Raw genomic sequence first — 18,956 nt, forward strand, 5'->3', positions numbered from 1 at the left:
ACGACTACTAAGACTACTGAAAGAGTTTAGCAAGGTCACAGGATATAAGATCCATGTGCAAAAATTGTGTGTGTTTTTTTTTAAGATTTTATTTATTTATGTGACAGAGAGACAGCCAGCGAGAGAGGGAACACAGCAGGGGGAATGGGAGAGGAAGAAGCAGGCTCACAGCGGAGGAGCCCGATGTGGGACTCGATCCCGGAACGCCGGGATCACGCCCTGAGCCAAAGGCAGACGCTTTAACGACTGCGCTACCCAGGCGCCCCCAAAAATTGGTTTTATTTCTCTATACTAGCAACCAACATCCTGAAAATAAAGTTAAGAAGATAATTCCGTTGATAATGACACAAAGATAACTGACTGGAAAATAAATTTGACAAAGGAAGTGTGACTTGCGCACCGAAAACTATGAAACATTGCTGAGAAAAATGGAAGAAGATATAAATAAATGGACAGACATTCTGTGTTTAAGAATCAAAAGACTCAGCACTGCCAAGCCAGCAGTTCTCCCCGTATCGATCTACAAATTCCACATTAAATCAACATTAAATCCCTATTAAAATCCTGGCAGATTTTAGAAATGGACGAGTGGTCATAAAATTTATATACAAATGGTGAGGACCCAAAGCAGCCAAAACAACTCTGAAAAGGAACGGCCCAGTTGGAGGAGTCAGACTACTCATCTTCGAAACTTACTCTGCACTCCCCGTAATCCAGACGGCGTGGTACTGGCACAGGGGTGGACATCTAGGTGAACACAACAGAACTGAGAACCCAAAATAAACCTTTATATTTTATATGTCAGTTGGTTTGTGACAGAAGTGTCAATGTTATCTGATAGGGAAAGGGCTGTCTTTTGAACAAATGATCCTGGGATAATTTACATGCAGAACAAATCGAACTTTTACCCTTTGCAATGCACAAGAATCACCTAGATGTAAGGGCTAAAATAATCTTTTTTTTTTTTTTTTTTTTTTAGGAGAGGGAGAAAGAGGCCAGAGAAGGGCAGAGGGAGAGAGAGAGAGAGAGAGAGAGAGAGAGAATCTCAAGCAGACTCCCTGATGAGCATGGAGCCAGAAGCGGGACTCGATCCCACAACCCTGAGATCATGACCTGAGCTGAAACCAAGGGTCGGATACTTAACTGACTAAGCCACCGAAAGGCGCCCCAAAGCTCACCTTTCTGAAAGAAAGCAGAGGGGAAAAGCTTCATGACTTGGGTGCGACACCAGAAGCATGATCCATCAAAGAAAAACCTGAGAAACTGGACTTCATCAAAATGGAAAGCTTTTGCTTCAAAAGACCCCATTACGAAGATGAAAAGACAAGCCACCCCCTGGGAGAAAACATTTGCAAGTCACGTAGCTGGTAATGAACTTACACACAGACTATAGAAAGTGCACTTACACCTCAAGAGTAAGACGGACAACTAACTAGAAAGCATGCAAATATCTGCAAAGGTATTTCAGCAAAGATACAGGAGTGAGTGACAGGCACAGGCAAACACGCCCAGCAACTCTGATGGTTGAGGGGAGGTGCAAGTTAAAACCACAGTGGGGTACTACTCCAGCCCTACCAGAACGGCCGTCCGGAGAGAGGCAGGTAATAACGGGTGTTTGGTGGAAATGCAGAGAAAAGCCAGAACCCTTGCACGTTGCTGGTGGGAACCTAAGACGTGCAGCCTCCCCGGCGAGCAGTCTGGCCCCGTTTCATAAAATGGTAAACACAGACTGACCATGCAATCCACCAGTCCTACTAGGAATTTACTGAAGAGAAATGAAAACAAATGACCACAAAGAGACCTGCAGTGAATGTTCCCAGTGGCACTTCTCATAATAGGCAGACCAGGAACAGCCCCCATGACCCGCATGCTGACCGGATAAACACAATGGGGTATGGACACAAAGTGGAATCCTATCCGGCAGTTCAAAAGGAACAGAGTACGGATACACACCTAACAACCTGAATCAATTTCAAAATACAGTGTTCTGGGTAAGAGCAGCCGCATGCGACAGGCTCTGTACTACAGGATCCCATTGCCATGGAATGTCCAGAAAAGGCAATTTATAGACCAGAAAGCAGACCAGTGGTTGCCAAAGGCTGAGGGGTGGGAGTAGAGCTTAATCGCTAAGGGGCAGGGAGGGAACTTTTGGGGTGATGGAAAGGTTCTCGAATTGGTTTGTGGTGACGGCCGTACAACGGCATGAATTCACTCAGAATCTGTAAACTACACCTAAATAAAGCTGTTGAAAAATAAAGAGGCCTCATCTTTTTAAGATCTGTAAGTAATATTAACAGACGCAGGGCTAAATTCGGGGAACTGCTTCGAGGGGCGGGGGTGGGGGTTCTGGACGAGCCAGCTCGGCTGAGCGTCTGTACTTTCTGCAGCTGGGCGATGAATACACGGGGGTTCAGTATAGTTTAAGCTCCGCTCAGGAGGCTTGTGAGACTTCTTCCCTAGAAGACATCCACGCAGGATTTCGTAACTGTTGTGACTGTATGGGCAACAGTTTGCCGCTCTCACCCGGTGAGTAACGCATGACGGACAGCTGTTCGTTTCCATCCGTGTGAACGGTGACCAAGTCTTTTGTCTCCGTGTCAAACACAAACCACCTGTCGTGAACATGAGAAAAAGCACAGTAAATTGTTTGGTGAGAAAATAAAGACGGGTACACTTAACAGTAACTATTAAAAACTATTACTCTTAGGGCTTAACAAATACTCTGTATTCAATTAACAAGAACACTTTTTCCTGGCTTTTCAGGGAAAGTTCTTTCATATGAGCCTTTCCTAAAGAAAGAAACAGCATGCTGGCTTCCCTTCGAATGATTCGGTTCCAGTGTGGTGATGGGGTCCTCAGTGTTTGAGTTTTGTCACTTAACATGTCAAAGGACAGAAACACTTAAGGCCGGGCCCGAGGCCAGAGGAGGCAGCAAAGGCCACCTTCACGGCCCTACCCAGAGACCTGGCCCCAGAGCAGCAGGGTGGGTCCCAGGGGGTGGGCTGGGACAGCCTCGGGGTGTCTGACCTCCCGAGAATGATGCTGGCATGCACCAGCCAGGGAAAACCAGGATGGAGAGCGGCGGAAGGCCGGCCACAGGACTGGTCTGGGCTCCGTGTCCTTGACTATAAGATGGGGCTAAGGGCCAAGACCACCGTGGAGGCTCAGTGTTAAAGCATGCTCGAAGGGATACAGACGTGCTTCATATCCTCTGATAAGGACACGGCACTCGGGACATGTACTCTCCTGCCTGCGTGTTCTCAGCTGATGGCAGTCACCGGGACTCCAGGGTTTTCAGGGATGAAAAGGACTGTGGGTGTCCTGCCATGGCAGCTTCAGACCCAGGTGACCCCAGACACCGTACATTCCACGGGCATGGCCAGCGAGCAGCGTGAGTTTCCCTGCCTCCCACTCCAGGGGCCTGGATGGCCCCTGAAATTTGGATTTGGCTTCTCGACTTGCGTCTTCAACAACCGTTTACCTTTAACGCGCTATTGAACGTGAACAGAGGTCAGAACATAAGAAGTGGAGAGGCTGGGGCTGATTGGGCTGTGCTCCGAAGCCCCGTGAACGGCCTCGTCCAGGGCTAAGGCCGGCACGAGGACCAGAGATACAGGAGGCATACAAGGAGGGAAGGACTAGGTTCTACGTGCCATCTCTTCCACCCACGGGACCTTGTCTGTGATTCTGAGCATCCTGGCACTGTCCCCAGGCCCTGTCCTACTGCGAATAGTCAGCACGTAGGTCTGGTGATCATTGGCTACCAGCCACTCATCAGAGCCTGCTGGGTCTGAAGCTTCCACTGTCCGCGGGAGAGTTAAAGGGAGGGTGTGTATGTCTGTGCGTGTGCATGTGTGTGCGTGTGCACACGCGGTAAAACATTTTCATGAAGAATTCTGTTGGATATGAGGTGCCCAACTTTTAAGATACTGCGACCTGGGACTTATAAGTGGTTACTCTTTCCTTATACATACTCCACGGTCATCACAACAGAGTCTAAATGGTTTGCTTTTCAGAGAGGAAAGATGGGAGGATATCACCAAAAATATGTGAATTAAATCGCAACAAGCATACAGGTACTATGACAAACAATACAGAAGTGCAATCAAAATTACAAAACAATGATCACCAAGCCACCAGCACTGCCTGCCAGGCCACCCCAGAAAACACCTCCCACGCCATCTCCTTCAGTCGTCGGCGCCGTGCGTCTAGGCAGATAATACCGTCGCAGTTTATAAAATGAAAGAACTCAGAGAGGTTGTCTGGCTGGCTCAGAGACACACAGCCGCCGAGCGGCGGAGCGGGGATTCAAGTGCAGGCCTCCTGCCGGCCTGTCGGAGGCGCTTGGTAAGTACGTGTTAGCTGCCTCTGAGCACAGGCTCAGGATCCGGGCAGTTGCTGAATTTTCTAAAGGCAGCAAGAAAAGCATTTTTAAAATCTCGGTGCTTTGAAATGCTTTCTCGCCCGATTCCAAAGCTGAGGCTCCTCCCACAGGCTGCAGATCAGGGCTGGAGGAGCTCCACGAATCCCCCAAAATCGTAGGCAGGCCTGTGCGCGTGTGTGTATGTGTGTATGTGCACATCTGTGCGTGGGCGGGTGGGGTGGCTTTTCTAGAAGGGTCTATGTCTTTCGTCACATTTTCCCACGTCCCGAAAGCGAAGGGCCACTGTCTTCCATGCTAGTTTTGTGTTCTGGCTTAATTCTTGGTGAGTGGCTAGAAGCTGAGAGGGGCAGCTACCCCGCGCCTGTCCCTGGGGACACACAGACCTCTCGCTCTGAAAGCACGAGCCCTGCTGACACGACTTACCTCCCAGTCAGTGTTCCAACTGCAACCACAGACCCTGAAGGATGAAAACCAGAAGACTGAGCTGGATCCTAAAACATTTTAAAGGAAGTGTAAAAATTGATGGCCAGACACAGCACTACCGCAGTAAACACACACACACACACGGCTGTTCCAAAGGGCTACGTGGCCCCATTTAAACAACAAGGCTCTTTTCTCTCCGAGAGAGGAAAACGTTTTCCTACTCAGGTGAAGGTCACGTGTCCATCATACTAAATGTTCATCCCTTTAGAGATTTTTCTCTTTCTGTCTTAATTACTTTTCATACCTACAGGAATCAGAGGACAGACCAACGAGTAAATGCTCTTCTCCCAGTCTTGGGAGCCCCTTCGGTTGAGCCCCATGCTGAACGGTCAGCCTGTCGAAGGGTGTGCTTGATGCCCTGGAAATAGGACCACCGTGCCCAATGCCAGTACTAACACTGGATGAGAGCCCCCTAGGCACACAGAGCACACTCGGCAGGCCTGGAAGGATCTCGAGACGAGTAAGGCATGTTCAGGTTTGGGTCTAGTGTTCGTTACTAACGTGTCCGTCACTAACTCTGACACAAGGTGGAATGGGATTGGCGACAGAGGGAAAAGCAAGCTGTCAAGTCCCGGGAGAGGGAGAGTTAGACGAAGTTCGACGGGGTGGCTGGGAGGAGGCTTCCTGGTGCCGAGCCCCTTGGAATCGGGCCTCCCGGTCCAGGAAAGATCAGGGGTGGTGAAGGCAGGAGCAGACACTCCAATCAGTATTTTCTTAGATCAGGTGTGAAGGGAACAAGATTGTGATCAAAGAGGTAGAAACAACCCAGTGTGGGGCATACTTGAGGAATGGCAGGTAGAGAGAGCGTCACAAGGTGGAATGTCCGGCTGGGATGGAAGGCGTGTGGACGACACGAATAATGTAGGCTGTGCCGCCATGGTCAGGGCTGAGATCGCTGGGAAACAAGAACACAGCCACACGGACTCTTTTCCTTCCATAAAGAGTATGACATGACGGGGGCGCCCGGCTGGCTCAGGCAGTGGAGTGTGTGACCCTTGATCTCAGCGTTGTCAGTTCCAGCCCCATGCTGGGTGTAGAGATGACTGAACAATAATAAAATCTTAAAAAAAAAAATTAAGTGTGACGTGATTGAATCTGTGTTTTCGATACAAGTCACTTGGAGGAACTGCTCAGAAGGGCCCAAAGTGAGAGGAGACTGGTGACAGGGAGACCGAGAAGGAAGTACCCGTGGGAATGGAAATAGAGAGAGGCATTGACACGCTACTGCATAAACTCAAAAAAGAAGACCCCAGGAACTTAAAGGTACTGATTCTGTTCTCAGCAACGCTCTCTTCAAGGCGGGAGCTGTGACTCAGCTCAGGGCTGCCACCGAGCCACAGAGAGATCACCTTGAAGCTTCACTGTGTCATTAGTTCATTCAGGCTCTTAACATTTTCCAGATGAAGACACGGAGGCACAGGGAGCTTCCTGTCCAAAGCCACATGGCCAGTGGGTGAAGGAGCGAGGACTTAACCACAGCTCCTTCAGGCGCCTGGTTCTGAGCCCCTTCCCTCCTGTCAGGCTGAGGGGTGACCAGTCAGGGGAGGCGGAGGGGGATGGAGCCACCGGGATTGCTCTCAGAGGGGCTGTGGCCAAGCAGCAGCAGGGGAGGCCGCTCTCCCGATGCCACTGCCCCTGCTGTGTCTCCCCACCTGTTCCTCCAACCCCCCCCAGGGGGACAGGTCCAACACAGGACACCACTTCCTTCAGCCCCTTCTGCCGCCCGGGCCACACCCACTCTTCCCTCCGAGCCAGCTGGGGCCTTGTCGCTTCAGTGCTCAGCTCACTGGTGACGGCCAGTTCTAGGCCCTCAGTGACCTTCTCGAAAGGCAAAGGGCAAGAGGGCTGAAATGCAGATCCAGCGTGCCAGGAAGTGCCGGGGCCTCTGTGGGGGCTGCGAGGAGGAGGGGGGCTACAGAGGGGCTGCGCCTGTCACGGGACAGGACATGTCATCAAGCGCACAGGCTACACGGGACATACTATACTTTGGACTCAGCGAGTACCATGTGGGGGAAGACCACGGGTTGGGGAATCAGACTGAGCTGGGTGTAGACACTGGCGCTGTCATTTGCTGATCTAGTGACCACGGCAAGTTAGTTGACTTGGCTAAGCCTCAGTTTCGAATTCAGCAACACAGCGCCCCCGCTGCTGCCGGGATGACGGCTCATACGCGCCCAGCGCCCGGTGCTCAGTAAGGACGCTAGCTGGGGGCTCCGTGCAGGTGGGACAAGGACGTCCCCGCTGGCAATGCACAATCTGAGCTCCTTCTGTGTCGACTGGAACACTAAAGCCTCAGCGTCAAACTCCAAATGCAGAAATAAATTACGTCGCCCGCGTAAATTCTCACGCCGAAGGTTCGCTGTAAACGGTGTGCGGGCTCAGGACAGGGGCTTCTGAGCAGGGGAGCCGGTGAAGGAACTCTGCTCGGGAGACCCGAACACCAGCCAACTTCAGGATGACGTGGACGGGACCACATGAGGCAATGTTTAAGGCAATGCCGACCGAAAGCGGCAAACTGGGTGACGTTTACTTTGGGACAATTTTCTATCACTATCGATTGCACGCAAAAACATAAACGAACGTGTTCCAGATGAACTTTTACAAGAAAAACGCCATGTAATGTGCATGTCTACCTCTATCATTTTGTCCCAGACGGGCCGGTGACCAGCAGCGTCCCAGAGAGTGGCGTGCCTGTCATGCCCACAGGTCAAGAACTGAGGTTTTGAGGCGTGGATGGCCAGTCCCCAGAGCTCATCAGTGTGACCCTGCAAAGGACCAAGACAGATGACAGTCTCTGAAACACTCCAATCGACACTCGGAGTCTCGGGGGAGGGGTGTCCCCGGCAACCGCATGCTTTTGACTGTCCTCCTCGGTTTCCCTTCCCACCCAACCTAAGCCATGACAGCAACCAAAACTGACACCAGAATCATCTCCTCTTTGTAATGCTTTCTGATATCCTGATATTGCACCAAATTACAGCGCTTGGCGGGCCCGCTGGGCTGGAGCGTACCTGAGTGATGGGTGTGAAATCCCCTGACAGAGTGCCCTGCAGAACGAAGTTTCTAGTTGTGCCTATCAAGATCACGGCGCCCTTCCCCTCGGCCACTGTCCGGATGGGGCCAAACTGTTCTGGAATCTGCATTGAAAAGAAAGCATCGAAAATGTCCTTAAATATTAGCTCCACCATTCCAAATATGTGCTTATATATCATGATGACAGCTCCTCTCTCCCTTCCCCTCCCTCCCTCTCTCTCTCACATACACACTCACATGCACCCATGCACACACACACGCACGTACACACATGTATACAGGTCACATGGAGAGACAGAAAGGTCCCCGGCCAGGACTTGTTGAATGAATGATCGAAACCCCACATCTGACTTTTAAACTCCAAACATGTATGTACCTTAAAAGAATCGGCAAGAGTAAACAATAAAAAATGAAGTGTCTTTTTCTTGATAGGATTAAAAAAGAAGAAATAACACTGGTTAGTTTACTCTTTTCTTCTTGTGGCTTTGGACAGCAGTAGCTGGTAAAATTTGGAAAGCAGAGAGAAGAATAACAAGCTATATGAAGAGTCCCTAAAATTTACCGTAACTTAAAATGGTAAATTCTTTGGCAACTTTGCATGACTTAGTGTTGAAATCCTCTGTTCTTGTCGGTAAGCATAAGGAATTACCTACATTTTAAGACAAAGAATTTCCCAATACTCCAGCCGAGAACGATCTGCTGTGATAAGATAAACACGGGTTGTCGCCCTTTACGAAAGGAACAGACTGCAGCTAGACCCCGCTGGGCGACTCCGGGCACTCCAGGTCTAGAAGGGGAAGAAGCTGCTGGCTCTCTTACAAACTTCCTCCTGCAGTGCGGTGTGTTGGCACAGATTGCGGCAAAGGGGAAGATAACTCATGCTAAGGAAGAGGAGTGTAAAGAGGCTTAAAAAATGATGCGTCTGTTTCACGAAGCGGGACGAGGCTTCGGAGTTTCTGCCGCGGTCATGATTTAACACAGGTGCCCGTTCAGTCAAACGCTGGTCCAATCGTAGGCTAAAGAATGGCAGCATGATTAAAACCTCCATGAAAGGGGAAGCGATTTCCCAAGCTCCCCCAGAGGCCTTCCTTTATTAAGAGCGACAATGAACAGAACCGTAGGTCATATAGCTAGAGCACCGGGCCACGCTGCTCTCCCATTGAACGTGTCACAGGACGTGACGTGTTGTGTGTGCTGGACACATCTGACTTAGAGGCTGGAGAAGTTCCATAACGTGTCAACTCAATGCTGGGGATGAAGACAGTCCACCTTCACGTGGATGCCTGCCTTGATGTCTGTCTGCTCCTAACTCTCCGGGGCCTGGGGGAGGAAGTTCGGTGAGCGTGTACGAGGCCGATTAGGCTGCTTGCCTGGGTTCCTGCCGGTGTGCAAGGCTGCCGGCCAGGTAATGAGGTGGTAAAATAGATACTAAAAGGAGACAGGGCTTTAGAGAACATGTTGGCACTCAGCCATGTACAAGGTAGGTGCTCAGTAAATGTTAGTTCCAGGTCGTAATGTCTCCAAAGTCACACCTGGAAATTGAAGAGGAAAAAGAAGACCCCCTTTTTTTTTTAATTTAAAAGATTTTATTCATTTACTTGAGAGAGAGAGATAGAGGGAGCACGAGCAGGGGGTGGCGGAGGGGTAGAGGGAGAAGCAGACTCCCCATTGAGCAGGGAGCCTGAAGCTGGACTCGATCCCCAGGCCCTGGGATCACGACCTGAGCCGAAGGCAGACCCTCAAAGGACTGAGCCACCCGGGCGCCCCAGGAAGAAAGCACTGAACGATAAATCAAAGTGAGATCGCTCTATGATAAAGATATTCTAAATGTAAATTATGTTACGACCTAGAACTTTACAAACCTAAGTCCATTTTAGTAGTTAAACCGCTTCCAATGATTTTAATAAAATGCTACCCTTTTAATAAAAGTTTATCTAAACCATTTTCAAAACAGTAAGCTAAAGATTTCAAACTAACAAGAAAACTAGTTAGTGTAACAGTTTTAGGAGGTTCAAAATGAATTTTGAATAAAAAAAGGAATTTAGATCATGCTGCTTGCTGTCTTACCTCAGTTTTACGAAGTTTCTGATAGTTTCCATTCCAAGAAATGAGCTTGCGGTCCTTCCCTCCTCCCGACACCAGCGTGCCATCCCGTAACATACAAAGTGCAAAAATGCCGCCCTCGTGGGCCCCTTGAACAGCATAGCTTATCCGATTCGTACCTAAACACACCAAGAAAACCATCCTTAGGACGTTATCGAAAGGCTCGCCTCCGTCCATCCCATTTCGCTTCAGTTTTACAATGTGATCTTGTCGGTGAGGACACCTCTGCTGTGTGAATCTACAAAGGGCACAACTTCCAGAAGCTCACGCAGCACGAGGCAAGTGTGCCCTGGGTTATGATTCAGGAGAACACGCTCCCAGGAAGCCCAGGGTGGAGATCACGGTGGGACTACACGCGCTGAAAAACAGGGGCTTGCGTTCACATCCTCGACAAGTGACTTCACTGCCCCACACCTCAGTTTCCCTTTTGTCGGTAATGGGGCTCCTGCTTATCCCGCAGGATCCCGCTAAGGGTGAAATGGAGCGACGTGGGAAGGACCTGCCCCCGCAGACGTGGGGGCGCTAGAGAAGTCACCACGTTACCCTGAACTCACATCCAGGGCCTGTTTCCACCTTCACCCCCAACCCAAACTCGAAGCCCTGTGAAGACAGAGATGGTGTGTTTTCCTTTCCTCCTGCCGTAATCGCTCACTGAATTGAACCGATGGGTGTTTTCCGAGTAGCGGCTCCTCTTTCCCGGGCTGTGGGCTCCCTGACGGCAGGAGCTTCGGATCAGCGGTGCGCTCGGCGGCTAGCACGCCGACTCGCACAGAATTAGTTCTCAATAGCTGTCTGCCGGAAGCCATGGGAACCAGGAAAGTTATTTAAGTGTTTTATAGCTAAATAAATAGTCATTGACAGCTTCACCATATAACGTGTTAACAGATCTCCTAATAAAGCTATTCCATCAAAATATTTTGGGCTTAAGGAGCCTTCTGCAGTGATAGAAAGTGAAGAGTTCTTGGCTTTTCTTGTTTTCCTCTGTTCTAGTTTGAAGGTTTCAAGTTACACACATACCCATGTATGTATGTACCTATAAAACTTGGGATTTAGTTGTAATCCTATTAATTGTGCTCATAGACAATTCTTAGAGAAGTCGCCTTAACGGCGTATAATATCCGCCCCCAATCTTTTGCTCTGGGGACAAGCCTGTGTTACCTTTTCCCCACACCAAGATGTTGCCGCTGGAATCCCCGGTAATGGTGTCACCGTTTTCAGAAAAAGTCACGCAGAGGACAAACTTTGGCTTTTCTTGCTTCTGCAGAATGTTGTGAATACACAGACGTATTAGGTCAAGACCTCCTCTTACTTGTATTCGTACGACCTAGAGGCCCCGAGCTCCCGAGCTGCGCATGACTTTCATTTTTAGCTACCCTTCTATAACTTAGGCCGCGAGACTACCTGCTCTGAAATAGAGAAATTTCTGGTAATTATGAAGTTACAGTTGGAGCAGGGGAGGGTGTCAGAGGGGCTATGGGGCGGGCTGTGTGGTCATGACTAGAGCCTCCAGAACAGGGCCCTGGCCCCGGAATAAAGCGGTCCTCCAACTGGGCCTCGCGGGGCAGTGGCACGAGGCCCCCCAGGGAAGGAGGCGCTGTCCCTGGTGCTCACCAGGCCGCATGCCTTCTTGGTTGTTCTTTGCGAGGACCACACTTGGGAGGGGGCGCCCGGCCCCCAGGGCAACTGTCCCTGCACTTCTCTCTATGCGGCTCCATCTTTCCTTGCCGGCATCACCAAGGCTACCCACAGAGACACAAGGGGCTCCCCGATTCTGTTAAGGATCCCCGGGAATACTCTTGATCACTATAGCCCCAGAGGCACTTCCTGATTTGCAATTACAGCAACTTCGCAGACGGCGGAAGGCCTCACAACTCCCGCAGAAGCCAGCTGACCACACGCGCCACTAGTGAAGATAAAACAAATGCAACTTAACGTTACCTCGAATAATCCTTGCTTCTTAATAAGGGAGTTTCCTTCTAATGTCCAAAAGTAGAGATGTGATTTTCCACAGGTAACTATTATATTAGCGTCCGTGGGGTGGAAATCCGCAGCAAACACGGCTTCGTTAGAACACTTTGAGCAAAACGGGAGAATCAAATGTCTCAAATCTCTTAAGACACTTCAGAAAATAAACAGCACTGAACTACAAATAACTCATCCAGGTTAAGCCCTAAGCCTCTTGATTTTTCTCCCCACTGAACTCAGCTTTCACAAACAGTCAACTTCTGTTTGTCAGGTGCCATAACCTCTCCTTGTCTGTCTGTCTGTCTCCCCCGCTGGACCACAGCCCTGAGGACAGGGACCACGGCTCCTCTCTCTGTGTGTGGGGCCCCCAGCAGGAGCAGGCACAAAGCACACTCTTGCTGAAGGGGTGGGTGGAAACTTAAAAATCCAAGAATCTGCTCTCATCTCGAGCACAGATTCCTGGCCGAGGCTGAACAACAGAATCACCCAACGTGTGTTACAATGCAGATGGGTCAGGCCTCAGCCCCATCTAGGCACTGGAGTCTTCAGGAGGGGCCCCGGAATCTGGATTTTATATAGCTCCATCACTCCTGGCTGACTTTGGCTGTCTTGTTTGCTCTGGGATTCCCTCCTGGTTTAATTCCTCAGACTCTGCCGGTGGTTTGGTGACTAGGCAGGGGTTCCAGGGTGGGGGATTTGGCTCTTGGGTGTCACTGCACCACCCTGACCCTGTTCTCTGGATTTCCAGCACCTGCACTTTGGTCGGATAAATCTGACCCTGATTGTTCCTTCTGCTTGAAATTCAGTTACACGCCTTAAACCTGGGTAAAAATTTGCCTCTGATTACTTTCAACCCAGCAACCTAGCAAGAACTTAAATACTTGACCCGAATATTAGTAAACAGGTGTTAAGAAACATGCCAGGTTAGAATATGGACCCTGTATCGCAGACACTCAAGGGAAAAAGGTAAGGCAATGGATGGTAACCCTAATGTTCGGGAAGTAAGGTGATCTAAGGTATATGGATGACAGGACGGGCAATCTGAAGTCAATTCTGTAACAACTGGGATCCATTCATGATTTCATAGGAAGAAAATACAAGAAAGCTTAAGGAAAGTTGGGTGACCTATCGCGCAAGATGGCTCGGAGGCGGTAAGAGAAGCCGAGCGCACCCCCTACAGGAAGAGTCCACTGGGAGGGGCTGGGATCCGTCAGGGGGGCTTGCTCGCCTTTGCCACCTTTGCCGAGGCCACTCAGCTTTGGACAAGCCCCATGCTGGCCGTGCTGACCTCTCCCTCACTGCTCCTGACCTGTCCCCACCTCCTCATCCCCTCTCTGGTGGCGCGGGGGGCACATCTCCCATACCGCCATGCCTGCAGCGCCCCTCGACTGCGCGAGCACACATTTGTGGGATGAAACAAAGCAGCCGGGAACGGGAACAAGGGAGTGGATCAGAAGGGGAGGGGCTGTAAAACGAGGAAGAAGGAAACCTTACAGGTGTCATGAAGAGGGGGAGAGACCCTGCCGGGACGTGGCACCGCACCCTGGGAGCTGAGATGGGCGGGCTCGGGATTCTTGGGTGCTGGTGTCAGGCCCGAGGGCCGCACGGGAAATGGGGAGCCTGTGGCCCACCGAGAAGTGGGACCCGGGCCTGGGAGGCAGCTAAGGAGAAGGCTCCACCGGGGGACATGACAACGGAGCCCCGCATCAGGCTTGGAGAGAGACCTTCACGTCCGCCAGCCGCTCCTCCTTCTGCCAGTCCCACACAGACAGCACATGGTCGTTGGAGTCATCTACCGCACACAGGTTGCTTCCTCCATTCTGGGGGGAAAAAAGGTATTCCCAGGAAGACTACATTTGAGAATAAAATAGGTTAAAAGTGATTAACAATGAGCATTAATTTTCCTTTTAATAGAGTCCGTTTTGGCTAAAGAATGTGTACGCATTGCTTTTGAGACCTGCTTCCCCGGCCACTCCGGGACAGCGGTGGAGAGTGGGGTGAGGAAGGGACAGGAGCGCAGAGAAGGGTGGGGGACCGCCCCGCCCCTTCGGGTCTATTAAGACCAGTCTCCAAAGGGGCTGCAGCGCCCCCTCCTGGAGGAGCCAGTACCCGCAGCGCGCACGGCGCCCGTCTGGGACTGGCGGGGGGCAGGGTGTCTGGGAGGCAGTGCAGGGAGCAAAGGCCCTGCGGCTGAGGCACGTGGGGTTCCGATGTGCACACGTGCAAGCGCGTGTGGACATAAGTTTCTGGAACAGTGGTTTATAGGGTGGATCTGTTGAATGGGCACATCCTGAGGAAGATCTGGGAGACCACGAGGCCCCTCCGACTGCTGGAACGGACAGGCAGCCCGTGTAGGGACGGCAGAGACACGCTGGAGCCGTCTACTAACGGGCAGGCGACATCCAAGGTCAGAGCGGGCAAAACCGCCTAGAGGAACACGACGACAGCGCTGCTGGGCCTCCTTCCATCACGTGTGTGGCCCCGAGGGGACACGTGTGGCCTCTGAATGAGGGGACCTAGGGAGCAGGATGCCGTCCAGCCTGCAGATCCGCGCATGCACCCAGGCAGCCAGCGAGCGCATTAACTGCCTCCCTCTTCAACCTTGAGCGGCTTCTCTCCTCCCTGCGAACCAGGGCTCCAGTACCCACGGGGCTCGCACTTACAGATTTCGAGAACGCGATACAAGTGACGGCTCGGTCAAAAAACCCGACTCCGAGGACGTGCAGTGTATTCAGTGTCACGGAGTCCCAGATGCGCACATGTGGGGGCAGTTGCTGTTTAGAAGGAAATGCAGAGAAAGAGTCACCGACGGGGGACGGGCATACAGATTTATCTTTACCTCGAAGCTACAAGACTACTTCAGTTTTGTCAAAATGCAAGGTCTTTTCCTGCATTTGAAGACTGTGCCTTTTGGCCTCAAGGAAACACTCCCAACGGCTGCAGCAGATCATGGCCCCTGCGGCCAGCGTCACTTCAGGGGAGGTCCACCGGGTTTTACATCTCGAATAGCCAGTTCTTCATAACTGTACCACGGGAACTGATGAGCTCCCTTGGGCATCTAGGGGCGTCCGAATTTTAAAAATGAAAAATGACAAGGAAAGTGGAATTTCACGCAAGGGCTGTTCTTATAAAATCTGTACTGTCACTAAGGCGTAAATACATCTAAACTCAACAAGACGGTCACCACCAAATAGTACTGAGAGTCTGACATTCTTGTGTCTCACAGGAGCAAAACGGGCAATCGATTATGCACAGACAAAATTTAGAATTTTTACCATTAGTTCAGAACCCTCTCACTTGTGTTCCAAGGTGAATGGTCCTAATTCTTCTCTCCCTCAATAGAAGAAAGCGTCCTAGAACGATCAGCAGGTGGACTGGGAAAGGACTAGCATTAACCCAGGGGGACAGAGTGGGGTGAGGTGAGCCAGGCTCCAGGCTGGGCTTGCTCTGAGTAGTTGCGTGTCTGCAGACGGTCAGATGGCCTCTGCGTCTCTCTGTCTCTCTGCACTTGAACTGAAGGACTGGCTCGGAGAGCCATCCCATCTTCCCTGGCTCCAAATTTCTGATTCAATTTCAATGCCAGAAACTGAAATACCCTTTTAATCCACTAGAGGGAGGAACACATGGTATGCTACTGATTTCAAAGACTTAAAAGCCATAACATTAAAAAAAAAAGATGAAGACCCTATTCCATTTATGTGTATTTACATAATTGTAAGCTGATTTCTGTCCTTCCTGTTAACTTCTTCAGTGTAGAATTTTAATGGGAAAGAGCATAAAGTTAATAATTAAAATTTGATGTTATTAAAATATTTTCTGAAAAATGGCAGCATTCATGTTATCGGGAAGAAAACATGCTGGTAAAAATGGACGTGCTCCGTGTAATGAGGTTCGCTTCATATTCAGTGCAAGAATAAGCCATACAAAGTAGATATCAAAAAAGCTGCAGGGAGTTTAGGATAAGACGTGGCAAGGACCACAGACTGCGGACTAGAGCCAACTGGAAGACAGTTTCACGTTGTTCTCTGCTTGTTAGCGTCCCCTAGTTCCTTCTCTGCTTCCTTAAAATTCAAGTTAAAGTCTTACTGATGTGCTTATAAAACTTGTGTCCAAACTCTCCTGCAGCCTTTGAGGGCTCTGGGGTGACGTCATGAATATAGGAACACAAGGTACTGTATTATCATGTGTGTAAGTATCTTAAGAATTGCTGAATTCTTCAGCAAGAACAATTCTATTTAAAGACTGGCTGAAATTAAGGCACGTTTGAAGCATTTTGAAGATCACTGTAAGAAAATCTGCAATAAAGTTTATTTTTTTTTTAAATTTTTCGGGGGGCGCCTAGGTGGCTCAGTTAGTTAAATGTCTGCCTTTGGCTCAGGTCATGATCCCAGGATCCAGGGACCGAGTCCTGTGTCGGGCTCCCTGCTCAGCGGGGAGTCTGCTCCTCCCTCTGTCCCTGCCCCAGCTTGTTCTCTATCTCTCTCTCTAACAAATAAAAAATAAAATTAAAAAAATTTTTTGCAATAAAAGATTCTAATGAGGGATTAAGAAGCATTCAGATACTTTAACTGGTAGGCTTATTCATCAGTGAAATGTTTCCAGAAGATGAAATCGAGTTAACAGCTCATTATAAAAATATGAAAAGGTAATTCAACTCACTTTTCCATCCTTAGATGTGCCTGCGACTTGTCCCGTCGCTATTGTGATCCTGTCAGGGTGAACCGCTAGGCTAAAAAAAGGATATTTTTAAGACAGCCACTCTTTAAAGATAAGCTTTACTTTTCTCTTGGCCACATATAATCTAGTCAAAAATTTAAATATGAGAATGATATGGTGCCTGACTTCTCATGACAAACTCCCTCAGCACCTCAACAACCTTGGACAATTAGTCCCTATTTCATTCCATCCTTTCTTGAGAATTTCCAAACTCAAGGAGAAAGCATCCATTGCTTGGAAAATACCAAGTCTCCTACAACAATCTTTGTTAAGTATGTTAAACAGCAAAAATATCATCTTTTTCCAACAGGATTTTCATAATTGACCAGGGATCTAGGATAAATAGAAATAGGAAAAACCACCTATTCAACCACCCGTCCTTCTGAGATACATAAACTCCCTGTCAAAACCTATAGGTGAATTATGAATGAATTAAAAATGAAAGAATTACAGCAAACCCAGCCATAAGCATGAACATTTTTATTAAAAAACCAGAACTCAAATCGGAAGTTATTAGCATCTGTGCTAAGAAGGCCTCCAAACGGGGATCTATGGGAAGTGTTGGTTTGGGTGATACGGTTAGTTACGATTACGTGTTATACGGATGGAAACTAAACTAGTCTCTAGTGTCTGAGAGCTAGGTAACTAGCCAACCACTAGCTATGACAACGCAGAATATGAAGAAGAGCTTTTCCAAAAGACCCAGTTCTCTCCCATCTCTTCTCTTCTCTTTAGTTCTATCTCAGCTCGGGCGTCTTTCCTGTGACGCTATCTGCATGAGAGTGAGGGCTCACCACTTCACGTCGTCATTGTGGCCGGTGTAATGCCTCTGGAGCTGCTCCTCCACGTTGTACAGCACCACCACGGACGCAATGAAGTACACCGTCTCCCCCGTCGGAAGCAAGTACAGGTTGTTCCGGCAGTCGCGACCCCGGTAGCCATAGCTTTGTGTGTGTCAAGAGAAACCTGATTTCCTTCAAGAGCTGACAACACATCAGCTCTATTCAACAGGGACAGATAACACAATTCCGTAAGACTCTTCCCATCAATTTCTCTTGGTTCAATAACGTGAAATCGTGAATACTCAGTGCCGAATACGTGGGACTCTCAACAGGCAGGCAATAGAGGTGGAAATGGTCATTGAGTTGAGGGGAATACATATTTTTATAAGATGGAGCTTTGTTTGTAGAAATTACGTATTATATTTTGAAAGCTGAATTTTTCAGCTGGATCAAAAATGTAACTTATTATTTTATTTACTGAAAATAACCACAGTGGACATTTGTGAAGTTACCAGAAAGCGAACTATTCTGAATTGAGCCAAACAATCATAGACCTTGGGAGCCACAGCCAGGCCCAAATTTCTTTGTTGAACTGTTTGGATTTTCTGTGGATGCCTGTCTTCTTCACAACTAGTCTGCCTTTAAGTGTTGCCAAGGGCCACCTGGCTGGCTCAGTCAGTGGAGCGTGTGGCTCTCAGTTTTGGGGCTGTGAGTTCGAGCCCCATGTTGGGTGTAGAGATTACTTAAAAGTAAAATCTTAAAAAAAATTTTTTTTTTTTTTGCCAAGCTGGTTTCCTGAAAGGCCCACTACCTAACCAGCTTGACTCTAGAATTAAAATCACCTGGGAACTGTATTTTGACACTTCACAAGAATGCTGGAATATTTTGCTCCAAAATTTGTTTTCTCTTTCCTCTAGTTATCGTACCACCTGCTCAGGTCTACTTCAGTATCTCGAGGTCTATAGTGCATTCATTCTCCTTCCCGCTTGAGTGTCCGTCTGTTGCAGGAGACGGCTTGACTCCAGGAATAGGAGAGAAGGTGGGGGAGCAGGCTGCCATCTCCCAGCTGCCTATCCCATCCCACCATCGTCCAACTTGGGGACTGACATCACCACTACACTGTGGCTTCACCAGAGGACTGGCTCTGGTTCTAGAATCATGGCTGGGAAATGAATCAAATCCCTATGACAGGCTGTGGGATTTGCAGTTTGTGTGAAATACAAAATAGATCTGAAAATGCGAGGTGACTACATTGTCCCAACTACCGAGCACGGTGAGGTCAAAAGGACTATTCCAAAAAGACCTCGGAACTCTAACATTCCTTATTTTAAAGTATTTAAAAATAAATTTTAAGATACTGGTAACTGACTTGTATCGACCTCAGTTATTGAGTCAATCTTATTTTTTATTGTTATCTAGGAGCTAAATCCTTTATTTATATTTTTTTCTTACATTATAAAAGTACTTGTAAAAGGTGCAAACAACCCTCC

General features: G+C 49.1%; 1 protein-coding gene across 4 annotated transcripts in view; it reads right to left on the bottom strand.

The window, feature by feature from the left end:
• EML1 (EMAP like 1) overlaps positions 1–18,956 on the bottom strand; it is a 174,155-nt gene that overhangs the window by 12,418 nt on the left and 142,781 nt on the right. For all 4 annotated transcript variants that reach the window (XM_040641441.1, XM_040641442.1, XM_040641440.1 and 1 more), the window contains 11 exons: positions 17,479–17,628; positions 16,628–16,697; positions 14,632–14,742; positions 13,693–13,788; positions 11,942–12,076; positions 11,162–11,261; positions 9,968–10,122; positions 7,879–8,004; positions 7,501–7,632; positions 4,808–4,875; positions 2,524–2,612 (listed from right to left, as the gene is read on the bottom strand). In XM_040641441.1, coding sequence (XP_040497375.1) covers positions 2,524–2,612; positions 4,808–4,875; positions 7,501–7,632; positions 7,879–8,004; positions 9,968–10,122; positions 11,162–11,261; positions 11,942–12,076; positions 13,693–13,788; positions 14,632–14,742; positions 16,628–16,697; positions 17,479–17,628 — 1,232 coding nt within the window. The remainder of the gene's footprint in view (positions 1–2,523; positions 2,613–4,807; positions 4,876–7,500; positions 7,633–7,878; positions 8,005–9,967; positions 10,123–11,161; positions 11,262–11,941; positions 12,077–13,692; positions 13,789–14,631; positions 14,743–16,627; positions 16,698–17,478; positions 17,629–18,956) is intronic.

Source organism: Ursus maritimus, unplaced genomic scaffold, assembly GCF_017311325.1.
Source record: "Ursus maritimus isolate PB19 unplaced genomic scaffold, ASM1731132v1 scaffold_25, whole genome shotgun sequence".
NCBI lineage: Eukaryota > Metazoa > Chordata > Mammalia > Carnivora > Ursidae > Ursus > Ursus maritimus.